This window comes from Hirundo rustica, chromosome Z (assembly GCF_015227805.2).
Source record: "Hirundo rustica isolate bHirRus1 chromosome Z, bHirRus1.pri.v3, whole genome shotgun sequence".
Classification (NCBI taxonomy): Eukaryota; Metazoa; Chordata; class Aves; order Passeriformes; family Hirundinidae; genus Hirundo; species Hirundo rustica.
Genome location: NC_053488.1, coordinates 40,722,063 through 40,745,897, shown reverse-complemented (window position 1 = coordinate 40,745,897; position 23,835 = coordinate 40,722,063). Strand labels below are relative to the sequence as shown.

General features: G+C 35.5%; 1 protein-coding gene across 4 annotated transcripts in view; it reads left to right on the top strand.

Annotated features, from left to right (window-relative positions):
- Positions 1-23,835, top strand: part of CDC14B (cell division cycle 14B) — a 42,937-nt gene that overhangs the window by 10,134 nt on the left and 8,968 nt on the right. For 2 of the 4 annotated variants that reach the window (XR_005704360.1, XM_040089278.2), the window contains exons 4-13: positions 694-786; positions 11,486-11,562; positions 13,065-13,131; positions 14,556-14,618; positions 15,478-15,565; positions 15,894-16,124; positions 17,796-17,934; positions 18,069-18,222; positions 18,975-19,075; positions 21,506-21,651. Coding sequence is in view for 3 of the 4 variants with exons in the window: in XM_040089278.2 (XP_039945212.1) it covers positions 694-786; positions 11,486-11,562; positions 13,065-13,131; positions 14,556-14,618; positions 15,478-15,565; positions 15,894-16,124; positions 17,796-17,934; positions 18,069-18,222; positions 18,975-19,075; positions 21,506-21,617 (1,125 nt within the window). In the remaining variant the exon portion in view is untranslated. The remainder of the gene's footprint in view (positions 1-693; positions 787-11,485; positions 11,563-13,064; positions 13,132-14,555; positions 14,619-15,477; positions 15,566-15,893; positions 16,125-17,795; positions 17,935-18,068; positions 18,223-18,974; positions 19,076-21,505; positions 21,652-23,835) is intronic. The other 2 variants (XM_040089279.2, XM_040089277.2) reach the window with 1 other exon arrangement.

Here is a 23,835-nt window from a genome sequence, read left to right as displayed (position 1 = left end):
ATCAGAATTTATTTCAAGGACCAGTAAGGGGATAACTGTCACCACATATGAATGTGCCCTTTCTGTTGAAAATGCCATTCCACCCACATTCTAAGATAAATGGAGAAACTGTATGACAAGGCAAAATGACACTTAAAAAAATATTTATGATAAAATTTAGAAATACTTTCAAAATATTTTAATCTAAGTATGATTCTAATCCTTAGAAACAAATACTGGTGGATTTATCTACATCTGAGTTTGATGAATAAATGAAAAGATGTAAACTCTGTTTTTAAAATTTTTGCAACTTTAATATACCTGTGAAGCTTTTGAGAATGCCACTTCCTATTCTCATAAATGGCTGTCTGTTACGTAAGACTTAAAGTAAAAAATGCAAACTAAAAATGCATGCATTTTAGAAGGAGAAAATATAAATACATATAAAAAATTAATTTAAGAAGTAAAAGAAAATATTTCAGTAATTTGTACCAAAATTATTTAGGCTGAGTGCTGGGAAAAATACTGGAAAAATCTAGGTAGGGATGCAATACAGTTTTCCAAAGCTTCTGAGGGACTACTCTATAGTATTTTTCATTCTCTGACTGCAGCTGGATGAAAAGAAGTAAACAAACTCTTGCATTCCTCTGATTTTATAAAAGGTGTAAAAGGTCTAAAATGCAAAATCATAATCTCATTCATTTCTTGATACAGTCATTTTCATTGATAAGGAAGAAAATAATTCATTATACTGGCTTTGATCAGAAAAAGCAAACGAACGCTGCATTCCTCATAGGCTCCTACGCAGTAAGTATTTAAATTTTTACATCAGCTGCCAACTCTGTTCATTTTTTTCATAGTCAATTTTTAGAATAGCAAGATAAAAATTATTTTCTCTTGAATAATCATCCTACTAATGTAATTAGTATAGTAATGTACCACTTAATAAGAGAGTTTCTAAAGTCTAGCAGGTATATGAGTGAAGCTGTATGATTTTAGGTTTTTTCCTCCCTACTGCCATTTCTGTTCTTAAGAAATAAGAGCATCACTGGAAAAAGAAAATCAGTATTAATATTTTTATGTAGATTCAAATGAATGGTTCTTGAAGTTTTGCCTTTCCCCGACCATGCAACCTTTTTTCTTTTTTAAAATGGAAAAATACTATCTTGCATGAAGTATAATGTATCAGTTGCCAGTGCAGGTTTAAATAAACCTTTCCTTCCCGAGCTGCTTCCTCTCTAATACAAGGTAATCTCTTCAATTAACCAGGGAGAAGCAGTGAGAATGTGTGCTTTAAAGCTTGTATAAAGCCTTGAATGATACAATGTGGCTGGAAAGGTACTAAGCCAAGTCTGTGGCCGCAGAGGGGAAAAGGACTGGCTTTACATCACAACTGCATGTGTTTGTCACACAAAAATGTAGTAAAGGAGTAAAATGCTGAATACTTCAGGGTGAAAGCTGTGATGTACCATATTCATGTTCTGTTTTGACTTGTAGCACACCTTGGTTGTAACCATTTCTCTTGTTTACTGAGTAATAAAATGAAATGAGAATCTATGCACTTTTTGATGTTGGAGATTTGAGGCATTGAAGTTCATGTAGCCGTAGGTTATTCCTATTTATTGGCTGCAAAGGCAACATAGTACTTTCTGTGACGTAGGCAGTCTCCTTGCTGCCTCTCTTCATCATGCAGGATGTCCATTTTCTGTTCCCTGGGATTTCTCTGTTGTCTATATTCTGTGGCACTTTTTACAAGTAGAGAACTAAATTTCAAAATGTAGCACTCTTGGTATTTGAAACACAGGTACTTAGGAATCTTGCTGTAGTCCTATGCATTCTTAAACCACGTGGAGACTGGAAATAGGAGTTACTAAGCTTGTTTGCCGTTAAGAGATTATGTTGACAAAACAGCTGCAACTTTTAGGAAAACTTCTTCCTAATTACTTGATCATAATTGAGGCCCAGAGAACAAAAAGGGACTGGCTTCAGTTATCAGCCATTATTTGGAATAAAATGGGCTTTGTTTTTTCCTACACTCTTCTTCTAAATATGTGTAGTAAGTAGCAGCATTGTGTGGCACAGCAGCTGACATTCTGAGCAGAATTTTGGTACAAAAGGTTAACTAATGGCAAAACAATCTGATAAGAAAATACTGTGGTTGACTATGCAAAAGTATACAGAAAATCTAAAATAAATCTTATTTTTGATCATCTGGTAGCCCTGCTGTATTGCAGTAATAACATGCTTCAACAGGCTTGAATAAAGCTCTAAGACTAATATGTATGGCTTATGACAATCCAAAGCACAGTAATTAAAAATGGAGGCTGTTGTACAGATGAGTAGGCAGCTCTAGAGGGCTGCAGTGAAGGAAGTGGGAGTTGCGGAGTAAAGAAAGGATGCTCACATAGATACATGAGATCATGATGCCTAGCCAAGGCATGTGGTAGGGCTAGTTACAGACACATGGCATATAGCAGAAAGAGGCTAGTCGAAACTCTCGATAGTTCTCAGAGTTTGGACAGACGCTTATGTTACTGTATTGTACACATTGAATATTTTGGCAGTTTCTCTCAAAGGCCCAGGGGAAAGTGAAGCACAGTATGAGTATCAGTTACCTCCTTGCATGTAAGCATGTCTATCTTGCAAATTTGCAAGTCTGGAATAGTGAGCTAGCTCTAGCTAGATGTTGATTTTCTTTCCAGTGCACTACATTTTGGCTTTGGTACTGCTTTTTCTTTACAGTAGGGCAGGGTTTCTTCCCAGTTTCATATAAGAGGGATTCCACGAAAGAAAGATCACAGAAGAAAAACTATGCCCCTGAGGTTTTTCTTTTTCCCTGTGGCATGCTTTGATGATCTTTCATGAGAAGGCAAGCTTAATTACAGGGCTCATTGATCAAGTGTTCACACATACTTGTCCCATATTTCTGCTTTCTGCAGAAATATGTCACATATTTCTGTTCTCTGCAGAGCAAACAGTGATACAGGATCTGTTCAGAATGCCTGATAAACATGTCTGTAAGCATATTTCCTGATTGAAAGGAAATATTGATGACTTCTTTATTTAAAACATATGTAGGCTTAAGTATCTACCTTCTTTAGTTCAGAAAGCTTTGGTTTTTGTTAAAGAAAGATCCAGATACTGGTCAAATCTTTTAAGGAGTTTTTCTGTAATTTTAGTTAGTCAGACTGTGTCATGTTGGTGATACTCTTTGTTGCTTGAGCTGATTATCATAATTTATTTTCTGATCTTACAGTATAAGTTGTAGGTTGATACTGTGGTTTTTTTCTGTGGATTGAATGTGTTTTCTTACTTGATTCTATTTTTTAGCTTCATGGTTTGTTCCCATTTCAACAGTTTACCTTAGGTTGAGGAACTCTGTGGTTAAGCAATACATTACTTTGGGGGAGCTCCAGTTCATTCAAGGAAGAGCAAAGAAATAGAAAGGGAATGTGGCCTTTACAGATTCAACAGATTCAGTCACAAAAACAGTGCTTGTCTACTTGTGTTGAAAGTTTTTTGATGACCTAGGCACAATTTTGGGTGCAAGTTGCTCTGTAGGTGCAGGTGCTACAAGTTACTAATTAGGAATAACAGGCTTCAAGGCACAGAGAGCCTGTGTGATTTCTGTTGGGTTTTTGTTGTTGCTGTTGTTGTTGTTTTGGTTTGGTTTGGTTTTTTTTTTTTTTTTTTTTTTTTTTTTTTTTTTTTTTTTTTTGTGGGTTGGTGGTTTGGTTTTTTTTGTTGGTTTGGTTTGGTTTGGTTTGGGTTTGGGTTTTTTTTGTGTGTGTTTCTGTTTGGTTGTTTTTTGTGTTTTTTTTTTTTTTTTTAAACACAGTTACATTTAAGCTATAAAGCTGTTATGAACTGTATATGACTAGTTCTCCTCTGGGACTTCTATGCCCTCATATACATTCAGCTTCTGAGCATGTCTTTTCAAAGGCTTGTTGACCTCAATTTTGTTTTCTTAAACAGAATATTACAATTTCTGCTTAAAAGAACTGGGATATATTAGCATGATTTATCATTTGTCATCTTTTGTTCAAATGTATATGTGTGTATATATATCATGTGGGGATATACTCATTTGGACTACTAAGGCAATTATGAAGTCTTCATTAACTGTGGTGTGTTAAGCGCAGCTGTTAGAGTTCTTGTTTTCAAGCAAAATCTGTTTTCAGTCTTTTCTTCACAGTTGATGTGTTTTAATATTTCCCCCATTCCCCTTCATCTAACTTGTCTTTCTTTCCTCTTCAGTGGAGATAGTTTATGAACTCTCCAGACTACATACTTCTTTCTCCCCCCTCCTGCATCTGCTGCTTCCTTCCAGGTGTACTTTGATGTGACAGCACAGCCTAACTCAAGCTCTTCAGTATAACAAGGCCTTAAGAATGAAGAACTAAGTTTACAAATACATTGTTCTATGTGTAGTTTTAGAATAAAATACTAATTTTTTAGAGTAAATCTTAAGAATTTAGACCATAATCCCATTATTGTTCATCTTTCGTCTATTTTAATTCTGTATTTTGTTTCTACATTTTTACAGACATAATGGAAATAATATTCTTCTATGTAGGTTAGCAAAAATTGGGCACATTCAGCTACACAAAGGGTAGCCAGAATTCAGTCTGTTGGGGTTGAATGTTTACACTTTATTTGGGTGGAGGGGGAAAAGGGAAAGAAGGGAGGAGGGGGGAAGCTTTTGTTCTTCACCGTTTAAAGAAAAATCTTTTCCTTGAAAGCTATCTGCACTGTTCAGGCCTTACCACACTACCAAAGCAGCAGTGATCTTCTGAGTTGGTATCTACAGTGGCTTCTCTTGATTTTCACCAGGACTTGGCTGTGGGTGAGGAAAGTCTGCTTCTTCCATCATTGCCCCTTCTATTATGTCAAAAGAAAATGTACTCTCTGTGCCCTGTTCACCCAATTCCCAAGTTCCCCCCTCTCCCCTTGGCTACATTAACTTAGTAACAGTGTTTTTTTTCTCAGGCCTGGCACTAATTATGTACTTGGAGGGTGACCCTCCCAGGGTACCGCCCCATGAACTGCTGTAATTCAGGTCACCTTCTCCAGGACTCATCTCTGTACTTTGTCTATTTTCTCATCTTCTTTCTTCAGGGTAAGCAGCGTTTCCTTCATCCGTTCTAATCCATAGTATTGGTTTTTTGCCTTTTCAATTTGTTAGTGTCCTTCCTAGTTGTGGGCCTAATGCTGGGTAGAAGATGGAGGTTGGAGAATCAGTTGGCACCCACTGGTGTTGAACTGCTCTGTTCTTACTGTGACACTTGCAGAATTATCTCTGGCTAAGCCTGAGATAAGCCTGTCTAGTGATCCAGGCTGGGTGGTGGTGAACGGGTAACTGTGGCAGTGCTCAGATTTAGAGTGGGTAAACCATGTTTACCCTTAGCTATGTTTTGGTGAGAGGTGCTCAATGAGCAAGTGGTAGACACAAGATAGAAAAAGTACTGACCTTTCATTTAAGCAGAAGTTGCCTGGAGTCTTGGCAGTCTCTGAGTTTGTGTCCTCTAAAATGCTACCTTCTCGGAGTTGTATTTGGGTTATTGTGATTAATCTTCACAGTGGCAACTTTTCCTGCTGTTTGTACTAGGTTCTATTCCAGGATGTTCCTACAAAACTGCTTGTCTATAGAAGAAGGCTTATTCTTTTGGAGGTCCCTCACTCTATAGTCTTAGGTTGCTTTCTTACTTGGCCTGAAGTAGTGATGTTCCCCGTCCAGTCAGTTCAGGTTTTTTTATACTTTCCTCCTGCTGTTTAAAAGGTAATTGGAAGTTTCTTGCTTTTGTTTATGATGAACAAACAGTTGCCAGAGACAGGCTGTTATTCACTCTCTATCACTTTTATCTGCTTAATGACTGTGTTTCTGCCAATGACGAAACTGTTGGCCACATGCATTTCTTCACTACAACACAAATCCATACAGGAAGCTTTTTGTCCTAATAAACTTTGTTTTAATTTTGCAACATCTAGCATTTTGTCCTAAGGAATATTGTTTGAAATTTAATCTACTAACTGAGTGGTATATCCAATTAAGGTTTTAATGAAATAAAATATTTAATCCTTTAAAGTTATAACAACTGTACAAGCTTGTGTTTGAGTCCTGTCACATGCAGCAGTTACTTGCATTGGTTCAGAATGGGTGGGTTTAATTATTTTCTCTTTACAGCAGTTTAGGCTGTCTTGGGTGAGTGACATCTTTGGAACATAGTCGTATCACATAAAATTTGCTTGTTAGCAGTTCAAAATTAATTATCTCATTATTTTCTGGCTTCTAAATCAACATGGTTGGTAAAATGTATGATTTAGGTAGCAACCTTAAGCAGATTTTTCAATTGACAGTGAACGGATAGATAAACATGATGCTATTGAGCATATCATAGATATGAATTTAAAGTGCTGTTTACAGACTTGATATAGTTTCTAAGAGTAGAGGTTATTTCAATAGCCTATTCAATTTTTCAATAGCTGAAAAAGCGACAAGTTATGTCAGAGATTATTATTACTAAACATGTTTTGTCTTATATGCAGCATTACTATTTCACTTGGCAGTGCCATGTATTGAAAGTTAAGATGCCTTTTTTTAACCAGAGACTCATTTCCCTTTCCACCAAGTATACCTTGCATCCTTTTGTGAATACCATTCCAATGATTGTAATCTAGAAAATGGTTGCTTAAAAAATAAGGCTGAATTGAAGACATTAACGAATCAAATGAAAACATGGCTTGCTAAAAGCTTTCCTTCTCTTGTTCATTTTAAATGCTCATAAATAAAGGCTGGGTTACCTAATCCTGCAAACCCTTGTGTTTTATAGAGTGAACTTGAAAGTGGCTGTTTGACTGCACAGCGACGGTAGCAGGAGGTGTGCTTGAGTGCACCTTTCACAGTGTTCACCGCTTGGATGGTTCTTGACCATTCACAGAGGTGTCTGTAGTTCCCTAATTAGAAACAGATATCCTAAATGAAAAGGATGATTAGAACATTGTTAGTGGTTCAACTGCTAATAGCAGATTCCTGGCTATATGTTGAAGTTCAGTAGGATATTTTTTGTATGCATAAAAAAAGCTAATTTCTAAACTATCTGAATACAAAATGATTGCAGATTGTGATAAAATTTTATGTTTAACTTGAAAGATGTCAATTCCTTATAGTAACATGTTTCAGGAAAGGTACTTAAGTGGAAGATTTCTAAAATTCTAAGAGTTTTTCTCTTTGTATTTGTGTGTGTATAGATATGTATGTATACTCCTATCTGCACTTACATATGGAAGTGCACTTACATATGCACTTACTCTAGGAAAATTCTAAAAACTGAACTTGTAGACGCATGCTGCATTGACTTAAGTTTTTTTTGAAAGAAGGTGTGGGGGGTTTTTTGGTGGGGTGTTTTTGTTTGTTTGTTTGTTTTGTTTTGTTTGTTGGTTGGTTGGTTTGGGGGGGGGGGCCGGTTTTGGTGGGGTTTTTTGGGTTTTTTTTTAATATTTCCCTAATTGTGGAAAAGGAGCCCCCTGAGAAATAATTTTAAAATTCTAATAGTATTTCTTCATTTGTATTTACAAAGAAGGATAAAAATTATCCCAGAGAATGCCTGCTTCTGCTAAATAACAGCTAATATCATTGCTTGAAATTTATTTTAATTTTTTTTTTTTTTTTTTTTTTTTTTTTTTTTTTTTTTTTTTTTTTAAGGTGTAATTTTTGTTGGTTGCTTTACTGGCATTAACCTAAGAAAACAACTTTATTTGTGAAAGTTTTCATCATCTTAGAGAGTGCAGCATAAATATAAATTGTAATCAGTATCTGGACAAATTGGTTTCAGCTGTTGTATATTTTAATTTCTGGAGTTTGTCTTCTCTCATTTCCTCTCCTTCCCCCAGTACATACCTCATTAATTTACAAATATATCTTTGTTTCTTTATTCATCAGATCAGCATTTCCATTCTCTTCTTTTCTAAAACTTCAGTTCTGCTCGCTGCCTTAGAAAATCCTTCTCTCTTTCAACACTTCTGTCTGCTACAGATATTTGATCACTGTGACTTTCTCTTTCCCATTTATTTGCTTTTTTTAGTCCTTTGTTCACTCACATCATTCTAATTAAGTTGTTCATCTTTAAGGCTTCACTGGCCTCCTCCAGGTCAGCAACAGTATTATATTTAGTTTGATATAAATATAGATGTGTCAGAAATATCTTTTTACTCAATCTTTCCTTAAATGCTGACTACTGCATTTTGGTTCAGTTCACAGAGCAGTATAGGAGCAATCCCAAAAAATAATGGACATTCAGTCTACAGGACCAGACTAAACCCAGCTGTTAAGCTTAAAAGCTGCTGGAAGTGTATAGTAAAGATGTCAGATCTTCCATGCTGGCTCTCTGTCTACTGGTGGAATTCATTTGTTGCAAACCATTTCCTAAGGCAGATGTGTGGCCTCTGCTGCCTTGACATCTGTTGCTTCTCTGAGCTTTGCTTCTTCTGTCTTACCTAGTACCATACATGGAATTTGGTTCATCCCAGCCTATTAACAGGCCCCACCCATGTTCAGTCTTCATCCAGCCTTGGTTATATCCAGGGTTTCTAGCTGGGTACTCCCTTAAGCTGTGTCAGGAACTGATGCTGTCTCCACTTCGACTATCACAGCTTCTTGAGTTCTGTTACTGCCAGGATACTTTCCTTGTGAAGTAATTATCTGTCTATGGTCTTTTCCATTATGTGTGAATGTCGTTCTTCCCCTTTGAAGCACTCTACACCATTGCACTTATCCAGCTATTCTCATACTAACCTAATTTTTTTGCAAACACTTTTCACTGAGTACACCATCTGACCATTTCATCAACTGCTGTCTCTGCAGTTGTTCACTTGTTGTGCCTTGTGTGTAGTAGTGTCACAGCTGAGTGTAGCAGGATCTCTCTTTGTTTCATAATAAGTTTCCTTCTTCAGTAAATATGCTGTGTTTTGCTTCAGTTGTACAATACAAGTTGTATTTTTGCTTTGCAAAATCAGATTGGGTTTTTTAAATGTCCTTTTATGGAGGAAGTGTTCCTATGTAACTGTGTTAAGGAAAGTCCATACACATATGCATGTATGTTAAAAAGGTGTTTATAGCAGTTTCTGTCATAATGTGATTTCAGAAGCAGGATCTGTCCTTGGGAACTAACATATTAGAATTAACTAACTTATTTTAATACAACACAGTGAAATGGAAAAAAATTAATTCTTGCAGCTGTTACACTTGTAAACAAATGCTTCCGAATTCAGTCTTGTTTCCTTTAAGAAGATGGTAGCTCAGAAATCCAAGGATTTCTCCCATACCTCAGCTGAGCTTTTATATGTGCTTACAAAATGAGCCAGTAGTAGTTGTATTTCTGTTTGCCTGTGGTACAGTTAGTACTCCGTATACTACACGGTGTCATAGCACTTAAGTCCAGTTGGACATTAGGAGGAATTTCTTCACAGGAAGGGTGAAGGATTGATTAAACATTGTAATGGGCTGCCCAGGGAGATGGTAGACAAAATGTTTAAGGAAAGACTGGATATGGCACACAGTGCCATTGTCTAGTTGACCTGGTCGTATTTGGGCAAAGGTTGGACTAGGATGATCTCAGAGATCTTTTCCAGCCTAACTAATTCTGTGATTCTGTAATCATGTTTTTTCCAGGTGACTCATTTCTGGCTACAAACTCTGTCTAATTACTATCTGTTTTTAAATTCCATTTTATGTCTCAGGTTTGTAAGTTTTTCCAGGACAGAGCTCTCTTTCTGATAAACAAGAAGTGCTTGATTTGTATGGTTGCTAGCAAAATGTGTTAATTCTGCTGCAAGATGCAAATTAGGACTGTATTAAAAGCACACAATTTGAAATTTCTTGGAAGATAATCTTTACATCCAAACCAGGCTATGAATGCCTGCAGAATAGAAAAATAATTTTGCCATTGAAGGATAAGTTATTCAATGATATTTGGGGAAGATTTTTAAGTAGCTTTTCTCTTTTAGGTGTATACTTGCAAACAGAAATGCTGAAGTCACTTAGCTCGCCCCAGTGAAAGTACACACACACACACAAAACATGCAGTATTCATTACTTAGCTGTGTCTCAAGAAAGATTTCTTTTTCTGTTTTCTTCTGCCAGTTTCAAGGGAAGAATGCTCAGAAAATACTTAACACATTAATTGAATCAGGAAAATCAAAGGGGTCACCTGTTGGCCATATCTGTTTTAGCTGTCTGTTTAGCTTTGTTTCAAGCTGGGTTTGTTGGTTGGGGTTTTTTAGCAACATGTGTTCTAACTCTTGTTTTCTCTGTGTGTGTGTGTGTGAAGAAAGGATGTTTAGGGTATATTAAGCCATTTGTTCAAACTGATTTGCAGCAGCATCAAACAAATTTGAAAGACAATGCTGGCTTTTTAAAGAAAAGATGTCCAAAGCAACAGAAAGTAAATACACCATGCCTTGAGTTTTGGAAAATGTTTAATTAATACTCGTGAGGATTTTTGCTTTCAAATAATGCTAAGGAAAGATGTCGTTAGTATATAAGAAATAAATAATTTTACTGAACATTAGTGAATAACACCACAACTTACTGTAGAGTGTTAAAGCAATTTCAAAGAAAAAGTATTAACTTGAAATTACTGAATATTGACCTGTTAATGACAGCTTGTTATTAACAGTTGTTACCTCCTGGCCATGCTGGGGATGGTGTTTAATGGTATTTGAAGAAGAGATATCAAAAAAGAGGAGTTTTAGGTATTCTTTAAGGAGGCCTTAGTGTTAAAGACTATCCAAGAGGGATCAGACATGTTGTGATGGAAGACCATATGGATATTTCTCGTAAGTTGGTCCTTTGTGAATTATTTTCTGAGTGTTTTTTACAGTAGAAAGTTTGATTCATTTTGTTATTAGTACTTTGCTTCTGAAGCTACAGATTTCCTTTTATTATTTTTAATTTTGTTTTCTCTTCGTTTATGGCTCTGGATTTAGTTACTGGATATTGCCTCAGCAGTGCAAAGGAGGAAGTACAGAATTTGTGTAAATGCAAATGTTCTGATGTAGGAAGATCAAAATATACATAAATAACTGTTTTAATCTTGTCTGTTGTGTACCAGATGATTCATAGTTTTGCTGATATCTCTGCAGGTTTTTATGTTTTGATTTACATCTTAAAAGCTCAATTTAAAAAAAAATCTACAAACTGGTCAAGCAGAGTTGTAGTAGAAATGTAAGAATCCAGATGAACAGGAGCCTTTTCACTGTAGTGTTTAGCTGAACAACTCCTGCATAAATCTATGTAGTTTGCTTTATAATACATATTCGTTAGATTTACAGGATTTTTTATTGTTTGTTAGTCTTATTGTTGCACACTTGCAAACATTGGTGCTTGATGCCACTCTTTTCCAGCACTTTTGCACTCTGTGATAATTAATTATGCCTTCTGTAGTAAACAAATGAATTGAAGCTTGTCTTAAGTTAATCTTTTTAATTTTCTGTCATTTTCCAAAAATAGATAATATACCTGAGGGAATCCCCAGAAGATGTGTACAGGCTTATATTGTCAGGAAGTGTTTCATATCTTCCTTTCAGGTAAATAACAAGTTGATAGAACTTTCTGTACCTTGATATTTTGAAGAATAATGTAACATTTTTGAGTATTAATTTCTGCTCTGTTGGTTTTCTGGCGTTTTGTTTTGTTTTGTTTTGTTTTGTGCTTTGAGGTGTTTTCTTTGTTTGTTTGGGGATTATTTTGTTTGGGGTTTTTTGTGGGTTGTTGTTGGTTGGATTGTTGGTTGGTTGTTTTTTGGGTTGGGTTTTTTTGTGTGTGTTTTGAAGTTTTACTTGGGACACACTCACTGTGTGAACTTTAGGTGCTCAGTGACTCAGAGGTGTTATCAGCTGGTAGTGAAGTGTACCAGCAGAAGGTGAAGGAGCCCCACCATTTGTATCCATTCACTGAGCTTTTTTGATCTACATTGCTTCTCACTTGGCAGTCTGATTTTGGGCCAGTAGCTGATAGTTAAACATGTCAAAATATCTCATTCACCACAGAGGGCTTACAGTACTTAATAGCATTCTTTATGCACAAGACAATATTTTCAGACTGCTGTACATATTTGATGAGTGGGAAGTTGTCATCAGTGCATTCCAGGAACCTTCTGCATTGCCTGTGCCCTACTGTGCTATCCCTCCAACACATATCAGAGTGGTTGCAGTTCCCTGTGAGGACAATGGCCTAAGAATGTGAGGCTGCTTCTGTCTGTCTGTAGAAGGCTTCACCATTTGTTTTTTCTCATCAGGTGGTCTATGAGACATGTGCTACTGTGATGTCACCTTTATGTGTCCTTTTTTTTACTTGAATGAGATTCTACTGTTTCTGTCTCCTGCTAATTTCTTCACACTGATTTATAAGGAAAGAAGGGATAGAAAAAAATTACTAGATACAGCCATCCAGGTTCTCCAAAATTCTTCTTCTCAGTTGAAATTCGAATATGATATGTTTTTTACTTTTTAGAAACATTAGCTGATAAGGGCTGCATGGTCTCACAGTTTTCTGCCAAGGCATAATATTCTCTGGTGTAGATTCAATTTTATTTAATTATCTACTTTACTATAGTATTCCTGTAGAATTCTTACTCTGTGGGGCTTATGAAATTTAATAATGGTCACATACTAAGAACATGCAATTCCTGGATCAAAAGAATCAAAAAACTTGTACTTGAAAGAAGATGTTTTAATGAAACTAATTTCTCCTCTTGTTTAAGCATGAACTATTTATGCATCTTAAGGAAAATATTTTATTATATTTACTAAAATGTTTATCCTAACAGTCCATGTCAAAAATTGAACATTTCAGCTTTAAAAAACTGTAGCAACAGTAATCTTACTGTTGTATCTGTTAACATAATTTATGTTTTGTTATTCTTGTAAGATTCAATGTATGGGAAATGAAGTAATCATTTGACATAATTATTTCATTCAATAATCATTATCTTGAAGTAATTTTTAAAAAGTGTTTTAGAGAAGTATCTTCAATTTCTTTCACTTGGATTAAAATGCAATAATTATGTTTTGGTCCTTGTATCTTACAGGGATGCTTCCTTTGGTACTTGCAGTTTTCATCTGACCTTACTGGACTGTTTTCATGCAATAAATAAGGTCAGTAAACTAATATTTTTCACATTTCAAAAAACTAGCTTGATGTTGCTCATCAGAAGAAGACAGCTTAGAAAACTAGGATCCAATTAGAGCAGTGAATTAGTAGATCTGCTGATTGTTGCCTAGTTTACTATGCATTATGCATTGTCACAAAAGTAGATACAGTATTCATAGAAGTCAAACAATACCTTATATAATCAACAAGTGAAGACATTAGAGATGAAATTTTGAGTTTTACTTACGGAATCTCTCAGGACAGTAATTCACCTCTAATCCTAAGAGCTGTGGTAGGTCTATTGTATGCCCCCTGCTGTTATGTATTAGGCTGGATATAGCCTTTGAAAATGATTTTGGACAGGTTTTCTATACACTTCAGGCATTTGCAGCATATGTTAATGATTTCAAGTTTTACTTTAGTAATAGAAATAGAATGAATGTTAGGAGGTAGGTGCTTCTTTTTTAACTATAAAATGATAAGATCTAGTTTTTATAGCAATATAGTTGTGAAGTAATGCAGCAGTGAAGGACAGGGGAATCAAAACATTCTTTTTAGTCTGTATGAGTAGTGAAATGGGGAATTCTGCAGCTCTCCACTGTACTATTGTCTTTTGTGTTATGGGTATATACCAAATACGATGTTTTTACTGGTTAAGTTAGCTTCTTGAAGATCTGTGATTTTTGGACATTTTGAAATTGGGTATTTTGGTGTTTTGGGTATGTGGGTATTTTGAAGTTTTGAACTTGTACGCCAAGACTGGTGCATTGCTATTCTTGCTGGTGAACAGCAAGGAAAGCTACAAAAGATTAGGTAGTAAAAGAGAAAATTAGAATGTAATATTTTTAATATCTGGAGATATGGGATTTATCTGTGTTTGTGCTTTCTGTTTTAACAAGTGGACAAACTATTAGTTACCCAAATAATTAAAATTTTTGTGCAGTGTTAAATATTATGGTTGTGGCTAATTATGATGTAATACCATGGACTCACAGTAGTAGCTACTTAGGACTTTGTGACTGCAAACAATTTGAAATGAGTGAAGATACTAGCAAATAGCTTTTATGCACAAAAAATATTTCCAGTCCTTGAATGCGGTCTTTCGAATCTACTCATAGCTTTAATAGAATTTTTTTGCTGGCTGTTTTTATTTTGTGCACCTAGCAATAATGAAAAAGCTAAATGCTTAAGTAATCTGGGATTTTTGTAGTGATTCAGTGAAAACAAAAAAAGTTGATTTACTCATCTAACTTCACTTATATTGAAATTTACAAACTTGTTTTGAAGCAAGACTGAGTTTATCTGTATTTCTTAAATTATGCGAAGAAAGAGGAGAGTGTGTATTAAACGACTTTATGTAACCAAAAAGAGTGATAAATGGTCCTCATTGAAGAGGCATCTTTGTTAAGAGCTGTGTTCTGAATTTTAGGCTTTGCAGTATGGTTTCCTGGATTTTAGTACGTTTGATGTAAATGAATATGAGCATTATGAAGTAAGTGTTCAGTATCAATCTTTTGATTTGTTTGCTGTTACTAAAGCTAAAACAATAGCTTATATTTTTTGTTATTATTTTGTAGTATTAAGTTCCATTTCTGTTTCGTCTCTTTAAGTTATGATAATTAAATAAAAGTTCATGGTCAGAGAGAGAATACTAAAATTCAGATTTAAGTGTAATTATTCTCAAACATGGGGAAAAGCAGAAACCAAAATGAAAATAAATGGGAGTCTCCATTATTATTAAAACTCTGTATATTCTTGAGCAGTCTTGATGAAAAACTAAAGGGTGTACAAGCCCAAGTCTAACTGAATGCTACAGAACAATCAAAGTATGTATTCAAGAACACATGGCAAAAATGTAATAACACTCTTCAAGGTAAAGAAGGAAATAGGGCTCGGAAACTTCCAAGTGCATAAAATTCACTTTGGGACATCGGGAAAATTCTTGTGACAACGAAGGACTGCAACTCTTGACTGTATGCAGTCTCAGATATGCAGAGCTGCCAGATATCTGTAAAGAGAAAATTAAATGCTCCTAGAGCTTAAAAAATTATTATTTAATTTGTGAACAGACCAATTGGTAAGACCAGTTTAGAATCCTATAAAAAATAAAAAATGCTCTTCATCTGAAACACATCAGTTGCTTTGTTCTAAAACTGATTTATAAAGACAGGAGCACAGAGGAGAAATGTGAGGTTGAGAGCATCTGTCATCCTCATGATGAAAAAGAAAGCTGGCAACTAACACAATTGACAAAAATTGTACCTCAGTTCTATCTAGCATGTATTTTGAAACAATAAGGAAAAGGCTGAAAATACAGGGATAATGATAAACCAAGCATTTTCTCTTGACAGAGAGCAGAAAATGGAGATTTTAACTGGATAATACCAAACAAATTCATTGCCTTCAGTGGACCTCATTCAAGAAGTAAAATTGAAAATGGTATGCTTAAAAAAGGAGGTGGGAAACACAAGCCCACTGCTTTCTTAGTTGACTGTCATCAGTAAGAACAAGCTTTAAAAATTGTTCCTCAAACAGTGTGTTTTTTCCTTGGCTCTTTTCCTTTTATAAGAACTCTGGCAGTAAAAATTTAATGCTTGGTTTAATTGTATCTGACCTAGGTGGTTGTATTAAAATTTCATTTTCAGTCAGTCTATTTCTTTATGTTGTCTCTATTTTGAAAATGTTTTCATATCTTGTTTTTTAGTCTTTTCTTATTTCTTCAGTTTAAGCCTTACTCTCTTTTTTTTTATCTTCTGTTCTCAAATAGGCTATCCCCACCATGCTCCAGAGGCTTATTTCCCATACTTCAAGCAACATAAGGTCACAACTATAATACGTCTCAACAAAAAACTGTATGATGCCAAACGATTTACAGACGCTGGATTTGAGCATTTTGATCTCTTCTTTGCTGATGGAAGCACACCTAGTGATACTATAGTTAAAACATTTCTAAATATTTGTGAAAATGCTAAAGGTGTAATAGCTGTTCATTGCAAAGGTATGATGTAAAAACCAGTTCATATTACAAGTGATATTTATAAATACAGTTCATGAGGTATTTTGCAGTATAATTCTACTATATCTAGTTATTAACTTCTCTGTGAAACTGCAGCTTTTCCATTCAAATTCAGTACTTCATCTTCTAATTTTGTTAAGTTCCAGAAAAATCTTCCCAGCCATTCCCAAAATGAGACTGGGGAATGTGAGATTTCCAATATTAACAGCTCTTTCTGCTAGAAAGTGTTAATACTTTCAAAGGATGCTTTGGGCAGGCATTTGAAGTCCTGTCAAGTTCTCTCTGAAAATATGTTTAAATATACCAAGTCATAAACTTTTGGAAACAGTACAACATTTTGGGGATATTCCTCAAAATATATGAGTCTTCTTCTACAACCACCAAAATCTTCATCCCTCAGAACCTCTTTGTATGAGTTTGGGCATGCTCTGAATTTCCATTCGTCTGGAGTTAGACTGCGAATATTTTAAGAGCCTGGCCAATGCAGCTATTATGGTTACTCAGTTTTTCTGAATGGTTCTAGAGGCAGTATGTTTCCCTTCCCACAGTCTTTAATAGTCTACCAGACATTTCTTCTCCACAACTTTGCATCACTAGTGTACCTGATAATGCCGTGATTGAAGGAGAAGGGCCTTTTCTTCACCTGTTTACTTTGGACCTGCAAAAATTGCATTTTTCTTCCTGTGTCTGCCAGCATGTTGATTCTGGGGAAACAAGTGCATACTCTTGTTCTTCACTGAGGTGATAAATTTAGGGATATCACTTAATTGGTTATGCCAGAACACTGAGTAACAGTGATAAAAGTGCTCTTTTTTCACTCAAATTAAGGTGTTCTTTGGTAGATGTCATACTAATGGTGTCCAACCTGTGTCTAGCCTTACTCTTGAGGAAGTATAGAATGCTGTAGCCTGTTCCTAAAACTGAGCAGGTCATAGAAGGTGCTGTGTGGTTGTCTTGGCTGTTGTGTTATACAGATTTTACACTGGTGTTGATCAGTCAGTTGTTAAATGAAAGAAGGTGGTGTGTGATTTGAATGTACAGCAAGTGACAGAGGAGAGATGCCACTTAGCTGGAGCTGTCCTCTTCTGCTTCTCATGTTTCCCAAGGCAATAGAACTGTTTTGAGGGCCATTTTAAATAAGGTTTCTCACACTGGAGCACTTCTAACCTGTGTACTAGTGGCCAGACTTGCTTATTGCAAAATTTGTATTTTTCTTGGGAATTAAAGAGATTAATTAGAGGAGGGGCTGGAAGAACATCTGATTTCAGTGCAATGTATGATTAGTTTGCAAGAAGGTGCTGGGAGAATTCTGAAAAAAAAAGGCCAACTGTTTTATCCCATGCTTAAAAACATACATATACCTTCATACATATTCATCGATAGGTAAATAATGGTAGCTAAACTTATGGATATTTGTAAAGTTGCTGGCTTTGGAAGGTTATCTCACTCAAAAAAAACATGAACAGTGTGTTAGTAACTTTGTATAGGGAGAAAAAGATCAAAGAGTAAGTTCCCCTTACCACATTTGATAATTAGAGGTTTGTGTTGATAAATTAGGCAGGTACTACTTGTCCAAGTAACAGTGTCTATAGTTACAACAGATTCCAGATAAAGATGGATACATAAAAGAAGTCATTATTTTATTTTACACAGCTGGTCTTGGACGAACTGGCACACTTATTGCTTGTTATATCATGAAGCATTATCGGATGACAGCTGCTGAAACTATTGCCTGGATCAGAATAAATAGACCTGGTTCTGTGATTGGACCACAACAGCATTTCCTGATGGAGTAAGTAGACTGAGTGTAAATTACTGCCAAAAATAAATCTAGATGTCTTTTTCTTCTTCTTCTTCTATTGTACACTTAACAATCTTCAGTGTTAATTTGTTGTGTTTTGGGCCTTTTTTTCCATGTTATGATAGCAAACAGGCAGAACTTTGGACAGAAGGGGATATTTTCCGTGCAAAGTTGAAACGAAACCATAAAATTGCTGTAACAAGAATTCTGTCAGGAGTAGATGATATTTCAATTAATAACACAAGAAACAGGAGAACCATCCAAAAGGACATTGAACTGGTAACCATCCAAATATTGTGCTCTTGTAAAAGTTGGAACTGTTGAGAATCTCTCAGGTTTTTAAAAGACCTGTGTGGTACACTAAAACTTTGTTAAATCAATTTTTTTTTCTGTTCACCTTTTTTGTATAAAAGGATATGGGGGGGAAAACTAGGGACAGCAATTATGAAAAATGGTGTTTAGAACACAGGTGAAGTAGGAGCATCATCATGATTTAGTCTTTTGTAATTAGGTCAATAATAGAAAAAAAGTACTCACATTCTGCAATCAAAACCACTGATTTCGTTTTGGATTGTCTGTTGCTTCACTATATGTATTTAAAGGGAGGGGATGAAAGGGTGAATTTTTTTACTCATTTTAGTTTCTAAGTAATTGCAACTTCTGTAATACCTTTTGATGGTGCTTTTTCTAAAAGACAGAACTGCTGTTTTAAAAAGGCAAGTGAAGGAGGGAACTGCTGTATTTAATGAAGATAATATTGTACCTAAGCAAAGATTTCATAATATATTGCTTCCAATTCTTTAGAAGTAGACAATATTCTGATGCATGTAATTCATGACACCACTTAATGGTTTACAGCTTCAAAACAGCAAACAGGAAACTGGAAGGAACAGAACTATATGCAAGTAAATTTCTTTTGACTTTATCCTGTTGAAATATTAATTTTAAGCATTAAGATAAGGTTAATTCTTAAATATCAAAGTGTCTATATTTAATCTTGATTTACCCCTTTCTGCCCTCCATTTATCCAGTACAGTGATGATGATGAAGCAAACTGTTTAACACAAGGGGATAAGCTTCGTGCTCTGAAAAGCAAAAGGCAAGCAAAAGCTCCAACTACATCTCCACTAGCGTAAGTCAGTTTCTGAATAAATAAAATGCCAGAAACACTTTTATCGTCTTCTTCATGCATATTTTCCATTGCCCCCAAATGTTTGTTATTGATGCTGGTTTTACTCCCTTAAAACAAACATGAGATTCACCATTTCTCTGAAGGCTTGGTGAATGCTGAGAAGGCAAGACAATTTGGTTAAAGAACTCCATGACTGATTTTCTAGTTTTCTGCATAGTTTTCAGTGCTGGTATTCTTCACTTTACAACCTCCTGTAGCACTTCTGAATGCTTTACTTTTAGTTTAATCACAAACATTCCCTTGTCTTTCCTATGGTAGTGTAAAAATGAAAGAATATGGCTGTGTAGTTTCGTTTGATTGGCTCAAATAAGATATGTGCTGCTGTTTGAAGTAAAGTCAGCGACCTAAAAAGAGTTTGAAAGAACGATTTTTAGCTTCCTTTCATTTTCTTTTCCTTATAAAAGAACTTTCCCTAAATTCTTCAGGCTTTGTGATAATGTCTGGTGGATCTGGAAGGTAGAGTAGCCACCGTTTCAGCAGACAAACTCAAAGAAGTGCATTTCTGGCAGTGAAACTGGCAGTCTCTTTATTTTAGGCAAGTCCTGAAACACCACCTGTAAAAGAAAGTTTGCATCTCTTGTAGCAACTCTAGGTACAAAATATTTATGCCTGCCCTTAAATAAACTGCAAGAGAATGCAACATTTGCAAAACTTCGCTGTATCTCATTTGATTGCTAGGAAAGGAATGGTGACCCCTGGCTGTCAGACTTTTGCAAATGTACATATCACCAAAGTCACAGGCCACAGACAACTTGACTTTTGTTCTGTTGTCCTTCTGTAGAATATGATGCTGCTACCTTGCTGGCATTTTTATTTTCATTTTCTTCTTTTTTAAGATCACCACTGTCATCAGACTTTTAGAAAAAGTGAGAACTAGGTAGTAAAAATGTGCTTAAGCTAAAGGACATATATACAATCTTTGGAAACCTTCACATATTGCTGATGTCTGCTTTTGTTTTAAATTACTGTCTTCTATTCATGCTTGTCATTGACACAGGCAGACATATAAGAAACAACATACTCAGAACAAAGACTTTGCCCAGCTGACATATAAAAAATGCCAAAACACATGACCTCAGTTACCTCAAATAGCACAGTAAAACACAACTATCTTGCAGATTAGTTTCCAAGGCACAGAAGTACTTAATTGCCACACACTTACTGTATGTTCCATATGATAGATGTACACTGTGTGATAATCTATTCAGAGCCATTGTCTTAATATCTTCTTAATACAAGACCTATCTACTATTAAAATATTATTTGGCTCATGAAACATTCTGCAACCTGTCTGCTCTAATTAGCTTGTACATGTGTACAATTAAAATAATTGACCTGGAGCTTACATCTGGTTTTTACATTGTGCATTTTCACTCAAGGAGTTTCAATTTACCTCTTTATGTTCCTCTGAGTTATTATTATGGTTTGCAACTTGTAGTGAAATATTTTAGTGAAAAATGAATGTGTAAATTCATACATTTCTTTGTGTTACTGTTGTTTTATTGCAAGGAATATTTGTCTGCTTTATATGAGTCAGAAGTTTCTTCTACTACAAGAAGCGTCTGTCTCTTTCCTTTTTAGTTTAGGCTATTAAAATACTTATTCTTGCAATGAAATTGATTACTTTTATCTAAACAAACAAACAGAAGCTTCCAAATCTTCCAAGCATGTTTATTTTAGAGGAAAAAAGAAGGGGGGTGGGAGGGGCAAAGTAAGAGCACCAGAAGCTTGGACAGTTACAGTTTTTGAAAACTAGAGGCATTATTTACTTTTAAGTCACAAGAGGTTTATATAGTGTTTACTGAAGTTAGCTGTATAAATTCTTCATGTGTTGATGACTGGATATTTTAAATAGGTTCTAATAAGTAGTACTCTGCACCTGTGGCAAAAGATTAAGAATTGGCTTTTGCTTCTTACATGGAAAGGTAATACACCCCATCATCTGGTTGTTTACATAAGTTTTTTGTTTCTGCAAACTTACCTGTCTCTGATGTAATGTTTTAGTATCAGAATGTGTGATTTTGAAGTAGGATGTTTGAATACAGGCTGATACAACTGCGTAAGAGATAGCAGCAAGTGGTCAGAGATTTATTGCTCCTGAATGCACTTATTTTCAAGAGTTATATAGGCTTTCTTTGAAATAGGTAACTTTGGTAAGGATTTCAGATTTACTTTGATTCCAGCCGCACATGGGTACTACACTGGCAATTTATGACTGCCTGGATTGTTAGTTATAGAAAGTAAGAAGTTCTTGGCAAAGTTCATAGAGCAGTATCCTTTTGAAGAACTTGAAACAGGCTAAAATGCACCAATAGCTTTTGCTTTTGAATTTTTTTTTCATCTCTACCTCCCCCTCCAATCCCTTTTTAGATGGCTCCTAGCTATGCTGGTGTCTACACTGTGTAGCATTGTCATCTGGTGGATTGTATGTGGCTCCCTTCTGCCCAGCCTGCTATTCTGTCTAGATGGTTTAAGAACATAGTAACCATCAGGACCCCCTGAGAGAGAGCCACTGTGTAAGTGTCCCATTCCATTTCTCTACAATAGCTCACACTTTCTGTCTAGTATGTCTCATAAATGCATGTTTTCATGTAATGTTTCTTACTGGCTTTGTTGCGAGAGTGAATTTCACTGCTCTGGCTTTGTTATATTCTTGCGTATCTTATTTGGAATAATTGAGTGATTTTTATGGCTAGCTTGCAATATACAAAGGCAAAAGCTCTTATAATTAGAATAATTTTTAATTTTGAAGCTTTTCTTCTCTGCAGATAAGCAAAACTACGTAAGCAAAATTATCTGTAAGAAAGAAAAAGTATTGCTTTGAAATATGATCCTATCCTTTGCATATTGCAGATACAGATGTTAGCTTCAGTTTTACGTTGAAGTCCATGAACTTGCAAAGTAGGCTAGTTTCCCAACACATGACTTCATTCCCATGAAATGCCAAGAATTAGATTTTGTCAGAAATGTCAGTAGGTCTTTGTTTCTACAAAGAGATCAAATATTATATGACATGGCATAAAACATGACTACTTTTACCTTTTTGACATAAAAGAAGATGGTGGGGCAGGTTACAGTGTTAGGTCAAGGCTCACTAGTTTACCCAGCCAGTCTGGTTTCATTGTCTTTTGTTCACAGTTATGTTTCCTAGAGCTTTAGGAGACTACTTACTTTCCTTTATTCTGTTACTTGAATTCATCAGCTGAGAAAACATTAATTGCATCTCAGTTCCTTGAGTACAGTTTTCACTCTTTCTTCACTGCACTTTCATCAGAATAGCTGCAATTACTTCTGTGCCTTGCTTCTTCTTTAAAGGTGCAATTTTTCATCAAATTACAACTTAAATCTTTTAGTCAAACAAAAGTTCCAACAACATGCAGAACTACCAGGAAATGCCAATGAATTTTTTGCTTGCTTCTGAGTCTTCCTGGAGCTTCTCCATCATTTCCACCCTCAAAGTAGAATGGTTATTTTGGGTGAATGCTTGAAACCTTGGTGCTCTCAGATTAAAAAAATGATCAGAAAATCTTTTACAAAGTAAGAATAGGCATTCTCTCCTGACAGGCATGAGGGTTGAGATTTTCTGTCATCCTTACCTTTGGCCTTGCAACTTTTTGTCTGCACTTTTTAAAAACCATGAAACTCTTTCTGCTAACTTAAGTGACTGAATAACTATAGAATGAAAACTGGGAGACTTTGGACAGATTAGTTATTCAGTCAGCCTTCAATGAGGTCATCTTAATCTATTCTTTTTAAGGAAAAAAAAAAAGATGAAGAAATAAAGATCACTTCAGCTTATTTTTTTTTCCTTAACATTGTTAAATAACATACTTGAGACGCATTATTCCAAATAATGTGTTTTTGAAGTTTTACAGAATGGAGCACTATTTCTTTTCTCACTGGTCTCTAGAAGTCAGACCTCAGATTTCTGAACACATACTAAAATGCTAAAATTAAAACACAGGTTAAAGATGTGAAACAATCTGCTTTGTTTTGCTGTACTGTGCTGAAAGATCATTTTCAATCAACTATCATCCTTTCTTTCTCTTACCGTGTCTGTGTTCTGTCTAAAAAGTAGAAACACTTTTTCCTTGCTAGAGGAAAAAAGACTGATGTTGGTAGATGTGATGCAAGCAATTTATTTATTCCCATTTGGTGTGAATTTCCAATTACTGGTGCTGCTGCTTGATTTTCAGGACTAACAATCATACAAATGTGATTTAAGTATAAGGGGAGAAAACACTTAGGCTTTTCTTAAAAGCTTGCCTAACTTTCTCTCCATTCTGCAGCTAATGTCTCTTGTGTTTTAAGAGATCAAATTATCAGTAAGGTTCATTGATCAATCTGGGTGAGCCTGGCAGTTGTGTTGGCTAGAACCCTGTGTGCTGAAGAGTTATCAGTCACTTGTTGCCTACCAGTGACTTGGAAGATCTCAGGTCTATTTTCTTAAAAATCATGAGGTGATGAAGGAGAGAGCAGTATTGCACTTGACAGACCTTGTAAGACAGGTTGCCCAGACTGGTTGGTAAGACTAAAATGCCTTTGCAGACAGAGAAGACCTGTGTAACCTCTCTTTTCTTCATCCCTGCTTAGGATACTGCAAACACGTATTTTAAAAAAACTTGTTGTGTGGATTGACTTCTGTCCTGTGTGTATTACGCTGCTTGCAGTTCAAGTTTTGTGTATTTTGTCTTGGGTTG